General features: G+C 39.2%; 2 protein-coding genes across 10 annotated transcripts in view; one reads left to right on the top strand and one right to left on the bottom strand.

Moving 5' to 3' along the window:
• The window catches only part of LOC114867299 (ras-specific guanine nucleotide-releasing factor RalGPS1-like), a 42,658-nt gene that overhangs the window by 7,890 nt on the left and 20,554 nt on the right, over positions 1-14,214 (top strand). For all 4 annotated transcript variants that reach the window (XM_029169882.3, XM_029169880.3, XM_055513616.1 and 1 more), the window contains exons 6-8: positions 226-315; positions 1,555-1,647; positions 3,899-4,025. In XM_029169882.3, the coding sequence (XP_029025715.1) occupies positions 226-315; positions 1,555-1,647; positions 3,899-4,025 (310 nt within the window). The remainder of the gene's footprint in view (positions 1-225; positions 316-1,554; positions 1,648-3,898; positions 4,026-14,214) is intronic.
• LOC114867306 (angiopoietin-related protein 2-like) lies at positions 4,838-14,158 on the bottom strand. Of its 6 annotated transcripts, none has more exons than XM_055513621.1 (7): positions 14,072-14,146; positions 13,904-13,995; positions 13,054-13,314; positions 9,838-10,711; positions 8,992-9,185; positions 7,449-7,719; positions 4,838-6,135 (listed from the first exon to the last, which is right to left on the bottom strand). In XM_055513621.1, the coding sequence occupies exons 3-7, from the start codon at positions 13,117-13,119 to the stop codon at positions 5,936-5,938; spliced, it is 1,605 nt and encodes a 534-aa protein (XP_055369596.1). In that variant the 5' UTR covers positions 13,120-13,314; positions 13,904-13,995; positions 14,072-14,146; the 3' UTR covers positions 4,838-5,935. The 6 variants fall into 6 exon arrangements, with proteins under 6 accessions (XP_055369596.1, XP_055369595.1, XP_055369599.1 ...); XM_055513620.1 differs by having other exon boundaries at positions 13,054-13,359; XM_055513624.1 differs by having other exon boundaries at positions 13,232-13,314; positions 13,904-14,158.

The following is a 14,214-nucleotide window of genomic DNA, read 5'->3' on the forward strand; positions in this document are numbered from 1 at the left end:
GTTGTGTTTCAGATGCTTTAGTGCCAATTAGCTCTAGGGAATATATGGTAACTATGGTAAAAGAAGTCATAACTACACTGCTTTTTCTGACAGACGTTGTTAGTATAATACTAATACTAAAACTTATTGGTAAGTTTTAATTTACTAAAAAGGTTAAATAACAGTTGCAGGCTTATCATAAACCTGAACCGTGTCTATTTCTGTCTGTGTTTTGTTGTTTTGTAGGTCAGCTTTTGGCTGGTGAGAGAAATCTTAACTGCCCAAACGCTGAAGATCCGTGCAGAAATACTGAGCCATTTTGTCAAAATAGCAAAGGTGAGTTGAGTCAGTGAACACTAACTAATTCCCAATGTGGCAAATGCTTAACTGTCTAGAATACTTGCACCTAGCTATTTTTTGTTTACAGCTCTGCCTTTGTTTGCTTTAATTAGTTACTGTTTTACAATGTTGTTGAGGGTTGGTGTTGTTAGAAACAGCACCTATTAATTACCTTACCAGGCCATATACTGGTGCTAATGTCCAAAACACACTCAGTCCTTTACATAAAGCCACCGTCAGCTTTTACTGTAGGTTTGTTTCTCTGTCAAACAAACTGCTGATTTTGGGCTTACTTTTTGACTCTGGTAGGAGGTTACATTAGGGGTTTCTGTCACTTGCTTCTACATTCTTTTTCAAATTTTTAAAATTTCACTTCTGCCTTATTTTTCAGGGCTGGTTCAATCAATAACAACACACCAGAAAGTGTAACCTACAAATTAATTTACTAGCTAGCTTTACTATTCTAACTCAAGTTCATAAAGGTTGTCTTTAAATATTTCTACAATCATGGTGATTATTATTTTGTTAGGATTCCAGTGCAGTGCAAACCAGCATCTGTTAAATAGCTTAGATTGTTAGTTTGCTTTAAAAGTCACACAGTGTGTGAAGCTGAAGGTTACAGGAGCTACCCAGGTACATAATTAATCTGAGGAGTGATGGAGAAAACAGACACTGATTTCAGAAACGTTTGGGGTTGAGATTGAGGATAATGTGGAAGCGTGACTCCATGTCCCTGGCAAGTTGCAGATTGTGTAACTAGATGCAGATCCAGCAGGTTTCCCCAAACACAATCAGTCTGTGTGTAAACTCTGACAAAGCTCTGTGTGTAGGGTCTTCTGTTTGTATACAGAGCATTCTGTGCTTTGTAGCCTTGGGTTGAAAGTTATATTATAACTTCACAAAAACAGTTTGTTATAAATAAATTGGTTATAAATACAGAGTGTTCTAACTATTTGGATTTGAATGGAATTAATTAGCAGTTTCAAGTTTCTCTTAACTTGGAATGTAGGATGTTGTTGTTGTCAAAGCTGAAAACACATGGTCAACACAGTAGAAATAATGGTTTTGCATTGTGGTTTACCTCAGCTCTTGGTTGGTTCGTTGGTTCTGTGAATAATTCTGTGTAATTCCCAATGTTTAAAGGTTTAGTTCTTGTTAGGTGGAACACTGTTTAACAAAAAACGTTCAATAAGTTGTTAAACATGTAACACTGCTTCTATTTGTACTTGTTTCTAGAAACTGTTGGAGTTGAACAACCTTCATTCTCTTGTATCAGTGGTGTCTGCTCTACAGAGTGCTCCCATATTCAGACTCAGCAAAACCTGGGCGGTAAGACATCCTCCATGCTCCTTTTTACCATAGAGGCTACGATGAATGATTTAATTTATCTGCAGCCAGCAGTTCAGAAAGAACAATGCAAACTACATTGTATTTGCATTTAGGCTTTTCTTGTTCTGTGTTTACCGGTAGGTACTCCAGGTACTTTCCATAATCGAGACATGGTTAGGTGGTGACTAATTGCCCAAATAGTGTCTAAGAGCTTCAGAAAAAAAGAATCATCCCTTCTGTCCAGTGTCAGCCCCAGTGATCATCAAGTAGTGGTTTGATGGTGTCAAGACTCAAGCACATTAAAAATGTTCATACCCTGTAGGCCACAACACAAAAGCATTCATCCCACAAATTCCAATTTTTTTTGGTTTTCAGGTGTATCACTATTTAATAAATAAAATAATACATTCAAAACATGCACACGCTCCTCTTTTGGTCATTTAGCATGTTACACATTACAATGACCTGTAGGTGGCGATGAACTTACACACTTAACACAAATGTCTTTACAATAAGAGCTGTTCATTAGCTCAGCAGTCAAGCAGCAACATGTACACATTGTATAAGTTGTGCATTTAACCTGTGGTGACAGAGGACTTGACCAAATGTGCACGGCAGATCTTTTGACTGCAGTGTTTAAGTACCACAGGCGAACACAGACAATTTGATTTAGGGATTTTCAAAACCTTCTCAACATTTGGAGCTCAGTCATTATGCTCAGCCTCAGACAATTTAACTAGTTCTAGCTCTTATAGCTGTAGCTGCAAACCCAGCAGAAAATCTGGACCTGGGAGGTTTGGGAAAACTCTATGGAAAACTACTTTGGAGTGTGTGGCAATATGGTGTATACTGTATGGCAACACTTAAACTGAGAACTGCTAGTTTCCTTATTCTGACAATAATAACCAACACTGACTAATGAGGTAACCCCTGCAGTTCAGAGGTGAGGTTTCAGATGCTGTCACTGCTGAGAACCTGCATATTTACATGTGAATCTTACGTGAAACAGACCCATTCACACGGTTTCGTTGGCTTTAGAAAAATTTTCATATACAAAACATTTCACTTGTAATCATGTTGTACTGCCCTATTAGGCATTCTTTATGGTTTCTGTTCTGAGTCTTCATCCAAACATCAGGCAGAGTTTAATTACCATCAGACAAGTGTCTAATTAAATTTTTGTTATAACCAGATTTTGGAAAATTGGAAAAGTACAAAATGGCAACTGTAACTGACTATTATTTGGTAACCATAAGCCACACTCCCTCACATTCTACTGCTTAGTCTGCGTCCAAGTTGTCACTTAGGTGAGAGCTCATCAGTCCATCAACGAGTTTTGCACAAACACATCTATGCAATTGCATGTCTAGTGGGAGGAAACTGGCGAACCTGGAGAAAACCCACACAGACGTGGGGAGAACATGAAAGGCATCTGTGCTAACCACTAAAACCATAGTTTTTGTACAACAATCCAAATACTTATACTGTAAGAGGCAAGTATAGTTGTAGATCCTAAAAATGTCACAGACTAATACCACAAACTATAGTAAAACTCATTCTGTGAAGGTGCTAATGAACTGAATGATTGAGCGTTCCACATCATAAAAGACCTCTGGTAAATGATGAGCAATCAAGTTAGTAAAGCTCTGTTTTGTTTTTTGTTTTTTTCATTTTTAACATTTAGATTTTACTCATTGCTTATTGGAAGACCATAGAATTTGATTCAAGCCAAAACCCTCAGGAAAGCACTGGACGGAAAGTCTGGCTTCATTAAAGTAAATATTCATAGAAAGGAGAGAGATTTAAATAAGTGCCTGAATGACCTTCAGCCCTTCACGTCTGCTCATTTTTTTTCTGATTGAGTCACTGGTTTCAGTCTTTGGTCTTTCACAGCTGATTGAAGCCAGTTGCTCTGAAAGAATCTTCCGTGCTTGTACCTTTGTGCCTGAGCAGGAGTATAGAATGCTGGCAGGATAGAAAATCAGGCTTTGCTAAACTGGCATTCAAGATAAAATGCTGCAAGCTTTCTCCCTCACACTGTGCTGTTTAACTGCTACAGTCTTTGTTAGGAATAACTCTTTGGCATATTTATTTTCATAAATACTTCCACTCCTTATTTATGATCTTCCATTTTGAAATGCACTGTTTGTTGATCAAGTAAGTAATATTTGATCTAATGTGTCTTTCAGACATTTCATTACTTTGAATGAAAAAAACAATTTACTGTAATTTTCCTTTTCTGATGTTGTAGTTGATCAGTCGAAAGGACAAGACCACATTTGAGAAGCTTAACTTTCTGACGTCTAAGGAAGAAAACTACACCCGTATGAGAGAATACATCCGCTCTCTAAAGATGGTGCCGTGTATTCCTTACCTGGGTAAGTCTCCTTGTGTCCCTAATGGCTATTCAACCAACTTTTTGGATAATTTCCAAGTCGGTGACGGATTTAGGTCTAGGTCTAAGTGTAGGTCATCTTAAGTCTTGCACACATACAAGCACCATACTGTACATCGGTCGATGCTGGAAATGTTGTTGACATACCGTACTATTGCAGTTCAGATAAGCTTACATGTAATACAACAGCTATCTACTGAATTAAATGAAATATGAAGTTTTCCTCTATGATCAATGGTGTGAGATGTGTTGTTGATCACAGAGATGTTTCTTTTCATTTATTTTTATTACAAAACGAAATGTTTAGGATAATATGCACAAAGATTTATACGAGTCCTTTATGTGTAGTTGGTCCTGCACAGATCCAACTTTTAAAAACCATTACACCATCAAATTTTAATACTTACTTAGTATTATTTGAAATATTTTGAAGACCAAAACTGTTACACACAATTACCTCAAAACATTGAAAGCAAACTGCCAGTGAGGTCCCATCATGTGATCCGTGTCCATAACCTACTCTGACCATTCACTGTATGTGCTTATGCTATAGTAGACTGTGGCACATTAAGGTTTAACAGGTGGTATTAATTTAAATACCTTTAGTCACTGACTTTTTTTTTTTCTTCAAACTCATCCAACCTGTAGGCTCTAGGATGACTCTTTTCTAATCATATGAGCAACTAGGGCTAAGTGGCACAAACTTAACAGATTTGGTTCTCATCCTCTTTCTATTCCGCACATACTGTATGTAATGATTGAGCTGCTAGAAAAAAGGTTCAGTGGAAAACCAAGCACGACTGTACAAAGTTTATTGCACAATTGTTAAAATACAAACTATACAAAATGATCTACTATAAAAACGTTGTGTTTTGTGTAACTGTACACTACAGTGGCTGAAAAAAACACTGAAAAAAAATCAGGTGCACACACTAAACTGGTTGTCTTCTATCTACTGTTGGTCTATTTTAGCTACTTTTACCTTGTAAAAAAAATGAACAACTAAACTTAATATCTTGCTAAATTTTTTTTAAAATGTATAAAAATTATTTGTGTTGGAAACTCATAACTGTTTAGACTAAATTAAGAAGCCACTATTACCAAAGAAAATTCAACAGATTTACATCTTTTAAAAAACTACATTGATTTTAGTTATTACATTTGTCTTAACAACAGGTTGCTGCTGTTTACACAAGTAACCCCCCCCCCCCCCCCCCCCACACACACACACACACACTTTACATTTACACACTGTACATACTCTACTCAACAACAAACCTAGTTTAGCATTAGCTAGCAGGTACTTTTTATCATTCATATTTCTACATACAACTGTATACATAAGGTGAGCTGAATTTTGTTCTATTCAGTACATAAAAGATAAATTGAAAATACGTGTAGGAGGCAGTAACAGGTTTTATCAACTAGTTCATAATGGGCTATTTTTTGTTAATGGTTTTGATAATTGTCTTTATTGCATTTTTGGGATGGAATATTAGTTGTTGTCCGTTGCACTGTCACACAGGCGCACACACTTTCACACACCGATGGTTGAGCTGCTATGCAGCTTAGCACGACTCACTGAGCTCAGCTATTAATAAACTGTAAGTAAACAACAAATAAACTGTTCATTTAACATGGCAGCAATGTCCAGTACAACTAATGTATCATGCAGAATGAAGTTATTACAAAGTATTTGTAATACACAGACAAAGTGTACTATAGTACTATACTGTATTCCTTAAAGACCTGAATCCAGTTACAAACTGTACAGATACTATGTAACATTATTAGCCTTTGCAGTTCAAAGCTACTGTGTGCGAAGACATAAACCGTTCCCATTTTGGAGACATGGTGAATCCGTTTAGGATATTTGTTCACTTGGCTGCAGTGTTAGTGGAAGGTGTTTGCATTGGGTCGTACCATCATGGTCACTTTCTTAAGAGAATATGAGGCTCCTCTTAACTCGGTCCAGTAGACCCCGTCCTGGTAGCGACTGCGGTAGTGTCCTCCACGGTACCACACACCATTTAGGTTGGAATGAGCACATGCGTTATACCACCATCCTCCCTTCTGGTAGTGGGCGCAGTTACCTTCAAGCACAAGATATTGGTTTCAATTAACAGGAGTATTGTAGTAGTACATGCAGGCAAAGCATATTTGAAGACGATAGTAGAAAAAGACACAAGTCACTGGCAGTTATTTATTATTATTATAATAACAGAACCCATATTTTGTTGTGGCATGTCCATACTTGTTGTTTAGCCAAGTTTTTAAAGTATTTGCTCTTCTGCTTTTATGAAACCAATGCAATGCAGATGACCATAACCATAAGCATATTTGTTACTTCAGAAACAAAATATAGCGTGTATAGGCTAATAAATGTGACCATGTTATTTTTGTTTGTTCATGTTTTATTTGAATGCTTCAGTAAAACATCTTTGTGTTCAGGAGACAGTTCGTCTTTGCTTTATTGGAAGCAGTTGAACCATAAATGTAGCCCTGAACTGCAGATTGGTTAATTACTGTTTTTGACTGAGGGAGGTGGTAACGTTTGACTGTCCCAAAAGTCCCACAGGAGCAGCGCGGCTACAGACGGACATGAGTCAGATGCGGAGAAGGCTGCAGGGTTGATTATGCAGTTTTATAAAGCCTGTGAAGCCAGATGTGAGTGGACATGTGCATAGAGTACAAACATTAGATCAGCCTTTGTGAAGACCTCAGCGTCTTTTGATGTTTATAGACTTGCTAAATGCCTGGGTCAAATGTTCTGCCCTTCAAGCTTCAAAACAGCTTGATATAATTTTGACCCATTTCTCTTGACAGAACTGGTCTAACTGAGTGAAGTTTGTTGGGCTCTTTGCTTGTGCACGCCTTTTCAGCTCTACGCACAAATGTTAACCCAGATAAGGGCTTTGTGGCCTCTCCAAAACCTTTGTGCTCATGCTCGACTGCTGATGTTTCGAGTTGGTGCATCAGTATTTGTACATAATGCTATTTAATTATCATGTGATCTATTGTACCACCCTAGCACCTTCACAAACACGCTGCCTTTTTTCTTTTTTTTTTTTTTTCTTTTTTTTTTCCTGCAAATGTACAGCAACAATGGTCAAGATGGCAGTATGATGACAGGACATGTGACTGTTCCCTTTGGAGTAAAAGCGTCTTGCCTGGCAGATACTTTCAGCCCCGGTTGGTACAGAATAATCTCCCTGTGGATAATAATACTTTTGTATTGGTTTCTGATCGCATCTTCAAGTGCTCAGTGCAGAATACAGCCAGTTGTGGTTTATACTAATACTCTAATGAAGATGTTAGATAAGTGGAATACCGATAGCTATCTGGAGCTAGTTTTTTAGCCATTTTTATTTTAGCCATACTTTCTTGTATGCTGCCTTCCCCTCACCTGCGTAGACATCGTGGTCTCTGTCCAGTGTGGTGAACTGCTTGCTGTTGTGCCAGGTAAGGGAATCCCCTGCGTTGCCATGGTATCTGCCGACCCGTAGTCTGTAGAAATCAGCCTCGGACTCGATGCGGAAACCGGCGTACTCTGCAAAGGTCTTTCGTCCAGTCCAGTCTTCTAGTATCACCAGCAGCTTATAGGTCCCTTGGTTTGTCAGCCAGTAAATGTTTTCTAGACCTAACCAATATTCACTATGTATGTTTCCAAATCCTTGCTGCAAAGAAGGACATTGAGTCATTTAGAAGTAATCAGTTACTTATAGTATATACAAATAGCCATTGAATTGGAGCATCAACTGTAACAATCCATGTTAGTATAAGACTAGGACCTTTGGTCTAATGGCGTTTGATGTCCTCTCCACCAGAGCTCACTGTGTCTGAATTACTGGCTTTAGTTTCATAACACATGGATTCATTTTGAAAAGAATCCTCATCCTGTCAAATGTGAGCATGTAATTGACCTAAAGTGCCTTGTTGACTCATTGAGGGTGGGATGAAAAATGAGTTGGGGGACAACTTTGAAGTCCTCTGATGCATTGGTCTTTGGAATAAAATCCAGAGAAAAGAGTCCAGTTTTGGAGGTCATGACTTTACGCCACATGATGTTAAACTTGAGCGATAATATTTCTCCCACTCGTACAGTACTTATGTAATGTTGTGTTCTAGTAGTCAGCTGGAAACAGTCATTGGCTCATGGCACTGACTGCAAAATTGATAACACATTCATTTGAATTGATTTCAGTTGTGATCTCAGGCCTGTGATAGACTGGAGACTCTGCCTACAATGTGGTTTTAACATATTACATAACTTATATAAAAAACAAAAACAAAAAGGACTTTCCATTGTTGGTTTTGGTTGATGAATACATTACATCATATATGTCAACAAATGTCCTCCCAGAGCTTAGAATATTATTGACATGCTCAACCCACCATCCGCAGATGATGAAGATCCTTTAGTCAGATAGCTTTAACTACAATAAATCTGTGAGAACACTAACCCAAATCAGTATTTACTGTATATTCGTTTCATTTCAATACAAACTACACCTGAAATGTCCTGAACGCCTCCTGTGCGATTCCTAATGATAAAAGCAGGACATGATACACTGTTTAATATTTTACTATTAATACTGGAGGAACATCTGCACCTTTTTATACACTTGATCTGGGGTCTATCCCCTTTTAATGCAAGCAGCTAACCCAGAGTTGGATTGTGGTTGGATCGTGGATTGGTGCAACCATAACTAAAACCTCATCCTCTGGGTTTTTATAACATTTTTAAAGTTCCCAGGGCATGATTGTCGCTAACTTGGGTAATTCCTCTGGTACAGTATTTCAGTGCAGAGTCGCATTTTTTACTCTTTGCAATATGTCTTAATGACTGACAGACACATTTGCTTTTATGCAACATAATGTCTGTAGTTATTTAATGGGCATGTCAAGTCTACACTTAGTGCACTGTATGCCAACATATGTCTTATTACCTTATATGTGTCCCAGTTCCTAAAAAAGTTGACGGAGCCATCCTGACGCCTCTGGATGACGGTCCATCCACCGGGGTCGTGTCTCTGGTCACACCAAACCTGCATGAGCTTGTTGCTTTTCTCTGGTTTCAGGAGGTACATGCCGCTGGTGGTATATCCACTTTCCAGAGCCTCTAGACAGTCTTTGAAAGGTCCTGCAACAGAGAAGGGATACTGGCTAAAACAAAAAAGATGTGTAAATATACTATATACACATGGATTTGCTAAACTGTACTGTTATGACTAGTGTTCAGTTTTACAAAAGTAATAATCAATAATAACAGAAAGTTAGTAATAACATTTATCTCTGCATTTTGACTCATCTCCTGGTGGAGCATGCATGGTGCAGCCTCCGGTGAGCCAGTGTGAAGTGTCTTGCTCAAGGAAACACCTGGTGCCAGAAACTGACAGAAACGGGGGGACTTCTGCTTCCCTGGCCAATGCTCTATCTACTGAGCTACCATGCCGAGAACACACACTATTTATTATCCAGCTTCATATAGGAAGCTGAGTTTAGCTCTAAACCACAGCACAAACGTTGAAGTAGGGCTATACTGTACGTTATGATTGGGCAGAGTACAATATGTGTAAGCTGAACGCCACCTACAGTACAGGTCATTATGATCCAGCACATGCTGTGTATGAGCGTGTGCTGCTCAAGTGGCCAATAAATGCGCTAGAACAGGACGCTAGTAAGTGGTACCTTTTTTTTGTTTTCACTTATAATTTTAATCACTTTTCTTGTTGCAGAGGGCTCAGGAAGCACTTTTCCATCAGGTTTAAAGAAAATACAGTGAAGCTACTCACCTAAGGGCTCGTTTGTAAAGCTGTGGGCAGCACTTGGCATGGTTGGCTGTGGTAGTGTTTTGGGGTTCTGGTCATTCTGTATCTCGTTGTTCATGTGGTTGTTGGTGTGGTGGACGTAGGCAGGTGGATGGAAGGGTCTGTAGCCTCCAGGAGATAGTGCAGGCATCTGTATAGGAGGCTGTGGGAGGACAGGGCGGCTCCTCTCCTGCACCGTACTGTAGGAGTATGTTTCCTGTTTACACCTCTCCTCCAGCTGCAGCAGCAAAGCGCTCTGGTTACCTGCGAGCTCTGACAGGCGCTGGTACTTGTGCTCCAGGTCATGGTACCGTACAGCCAGCCTTGCCATCTCGTTGGTGTGGTTGAGCACACGGGTCTCCAGCTGTGAAACCTCCAGTGCGTTGTCTCGTTTGCGGATGATCTCATGTAGTAGCTGCATGTAGAGCTGCGTCACTCTGGAGTTCATATTTCGACTCTCTTTGCGAAGTAGTTTGACTTCGTTGATCACACCACCATCGACTTCCACTAGCTGATGCAATGCATCAATCTGCCTCCTCTGCTTCTGAAGCTCACTGTTGAGCAGCTCCAGCTCCTGCCTATTGACCCTATTCTCCAGCAGGGCCTCGGGCTCCTTGGAGTTCACACAGATGGCCCCATTGTTTTTCTGCTGAGGGACAATAAAGGTATACGAACATTTGTCTGTCTGGGCAGTGCTGTAGTCCACCGTTTCAGTCTTTTGTCCTTTTGGTGTGTCTTCACTGTTCTTGATGTTCTGGGTTTCTCTCTGGAGAGAGGACGCAGGTCCACAAAGCAACAGGAGTACCAGTAACACCAGTACTGGGAAAATCATGGCACAGTCCTGAACTCGAGTAAACATCTGAAACAGAGGAACAAGACCTGGCATCAAACATTCACAAAGCAGAGTCACTGTCAGCCCCTACAATATGTAGCATTTTGAATATTGTGTTCATCTTCATTGTAAGCTTCTTTTTGAAACTTTTCACAAAGAGCAGATTTTATTTATTGTACTGTAATTACTATAAACCAGCTGTTTTTAACTAAAGCTCCATAAGGACTTGAGCGGACATGAGTGAGCTGATGATGCAGTGGGGCCCTCCTGACCCACAAACAGCTGATCATAACCTTTGGTGAAAACGAAGGATGTCTTTACAAACACATATGTAACCACTTTTATATTGTAGGATATGCAATTAGGTGATTCTTTTTTTATTTTAAGTTATTTAAATGATCAAGAGTAACTAAGTATTAGTTGTTATTGAATAACATTCAAACCTCTCTAAGGAAAAGCTACTTATATCTATAAGTAAAATATATATAACTTTATTACATTCAGTGAAAGCATAGACTGTAACTGAGGCATTTTCTGTCCCGTACTTGGCTCAGACCTTATATAATAGCATGGTGTCTTTTGATATTTCACTTTTAACTTGGCATAAGAATTCTATCATAGCCCTGGAATGTTCAGTAACACAAAACATAAAGTGGGAACTCCCCTGACAACATTTGTGCTAGGTTTATAGGGATGATGGTCATGACTTGTTCTGCCAACACGTCTCATCCAGGCCAATTCAGTCAGCCTTAGTGGACGTCATCCATTTTACCATAATAACCACAAAGACAGGTTCTGTCAGTGTGAGGTTTTTTTCCATTTAAAATTTGTAAGTCAAATTTATCACCCACACGAGTGAGCTAAACGTGTGTGGGTGTGTTATTTTTGTTACTGGGCTTTATCTATAGTATAAAATTATCAGATTATTGACTATGACTTGACTAGATTATTGATTATGAGACAAGAGACTGAAGCAAGACTTCCAAATGCTATGTCTTCGGCTCAAGAAGTTATGATCAACATGTTTTGATACTTCCTAACTGAATTATGAATTGAAAATCTGTGGTGCAAGCGACCAGAAAAAACAGTAACTTACAGTTGCAGACTGTCCAGGACTTGTTTTGTTTTGCCTTTCAAGCTTCATTGTGTCTGCACTATACTGTATCTGCTAAGCTACAGTTACTGACTTGTTTGGCAAAGATCACACAACCTGACTCACAACTGATTAATAATAACGTCTCACCAGTTGCCACTTATTGGCAAAGAATTATGAACCAATCTTCAATATCTGGCTGAAGTCACTCGAGTTACTGAATAGAAGCAAAGTTTCAGAATGAAAAATAATAATTATTAAAACAACAGTTTTCATCTGTATGTATTCAATCACATTTAACAACTGGGGGAAGATTGAACGAAGGGTAGTGACTTTGTGGAAGCAGATGGTGAACTGAAGCCCAGTGCTGCTGGTGTGTGTAACCACTCAGACGGACACGGAGCTTGTTTTTACAAGATTCTGGCAGGACGACGTGTGACGTTTAATAAACTTACCTTATTTGACATTTAGAAGTGTTTTACGTGGAAATTGGATGGACAAGGAGCCCTTGCTCTTACTGGAAACTTATACTGTAGAAGGTGTAAAGTGCATTGGTGCTAATTGTTACATTTAATTTCTAAGGACTTTTGGAACCTGATGCTGTGTTTACGACCACAAAACAAATAGGTTTTTCTGGCTGTCACTTTTTCTCTGGGTTTGCTATTGTGTACAGTGTCTCTAGAAATAAATACAGTACATTATAAATCCCTTAACTGGGCGATGCTGTGTCTTGTGGACTATTTGCAGTATAGTACATATATAGTCTAGTATAACGATGTATTTTGTGCAGCCACCTTTTTTTTTTAGATAAAATCAAAGTGAGGCAACAGTATTGACTTACTAATACCGACATGTACTTGGAGTGTCGTGGCAAGACACAAAAACTGGCTCACATTTAATGTCAGCTTGTTTTTATTAAATGTTGCTGGAGCTCTGCCCTGTTTAATCTGCCACTGTGCTCTGATGTATTCAAGTTGCTCGTTTCCTGCTCTTTGTTGAACACAACATACTGTAACTAAACCGCAAACGGTTACACACATTTGAATTTTTTCTTCATTTTCACCTGTTTGTCCTAAAATGTTTCTGCTTTTGGTACTTATGAGTAATGTAGTACCGCTGTACCTTACAGTGAAGTAAATACTGAACTGACTCAACCTCACCTTTACAATTATTCACTGTCAAATGAAACTGTGAGGTTGTATCGGGACGGCAGTGAGGCCTCAGGTTGTCTAGGAAATGCAGCATGGACCAATCACAGTCTGTCACGTAAACTTACCAAAGGTGTCATGTTAGTCAGCAGACGTGTACACGACCACACAGACAGTCCGACTAGTAAATCCATCCATCAACAGTAACAATAGAGGGAAATCGATTCGCCACACATGCTTTATCCCTCCTCGTCTTACGCTTGTCTCGTTGGAGCTTATGTCATTCTGTGTCTTTCTAGCACTCACTTATTCTCAGCCACACACATCCCCACCCAGCAGGAGCAGTGGCTGGTGGCTTAGACCGGTCTGTGCTGCAAACACATTGGCACCTGGACACAAAGGCACGACAGGTCCTTGGATTTCTTGGAAATTTCCTTGGAAATGAGTGGAAAGACACAACTGACAACAGTCCTCATTCGTTAGAGTTGCTTTAGGTTTGCTGACTAACCTAATTAAGGTTATTGTACGGTAGTTTTTCAGTCTTGTGTCTAAATGTAGCTTGGTGAATTTTAACAGGGGATGTCATTAAGGCCTGACTAATATGTTCCTGCTCAGCCTCAGCTCGAAGCTTGATGGTTCAGTAGCTATGAAAAGGTTCTTTGAGTCTTGGTTGGTTAGGGTTGCTCTTTTTGTTTCACCATTTTATTTTTGTTCCTACCTTCATCAGAAAACATGTCAGAAATGTGTAAATCTGTTTCTTAAGATTGATTTGTGACTATGATTAAATAGGATTAAAAGTAACATAAGGAAATAAGTGGTAATAATCATGAGTTGATTTTCACTCAAAATCAAAGGTCAGTTGAACTCTGCTCTTCATACTAAGTTGGTGATTAGCTAGATTTATTTTGAAGTGGTAAAAGTAAATTGTCCAGTGTGTTGAAGTAATATTTAACATTAATAGCCAGCGTTCCTACTCACCTCAGCCTGTCTTTGATCTTTTAGCCTCTTGCCTGACTGGCAGGTTCAAGCCCAGGTCCTCACAAGTCAGTTAGTCCACATTTCCTGAATCTCTGTGAGATGAATGTTGGGAGTAATATTTTTATTTTATTCAGTCTTTATCCAGTCAAGCAGAAGCAAATGACTCACTGTCTTCATTCATCTGCAGCTATCAGGTAGTAAACCTACAACTTCCTCCCTCAGAGTGAACCTCCCTCTGTTTTCTTGCCATTACAAGTAAAATGCTTATTGTTGCCTTAACTTATTAAGCTCTGAGCCTCAGCAACGCCCCT

This window comes from Betta splendens, chromosome 12 (assembly GCF_900634795.4).
Source record: "Betta splendens chromosome 12, fBetSpl5.4, whole genome shotgun sequence".
NCBI classification, from domain to species: Eukaryota; Metazoa; Chordata; class Actinopteri; order Anabantiformes; family Osphronemidae; genus Betta; species Betta splendens.

What these genes read in the sequence shown, in the direction of transcription:
- LOC114867306 (XM_055513621.1), bottom strand. Translation starts at nt 13,119, where the DNA reads ATGGATTTACTAGTCGGACTGTCTGTGTGGTCGTGTACACGTCTGCTG. An exon ending in CTTTACAAACGAGCCCTTAG is followed by an intron (nt 9,186 to 9,837) that starts GTGAGTAGCTTC and finishes TCTCTGTTGCAG; the next exon opens with GACCTTTCAAAGACTGTCTA. An exon ending in GGAACTGGGACACATATAAG is followed by an intron (nt 7,720 to 8,991) that starts GTAATAAGACAT and finishes CCTTCTTTGCAG; the next exon opens with CAAGGATTTGGAAACATACA.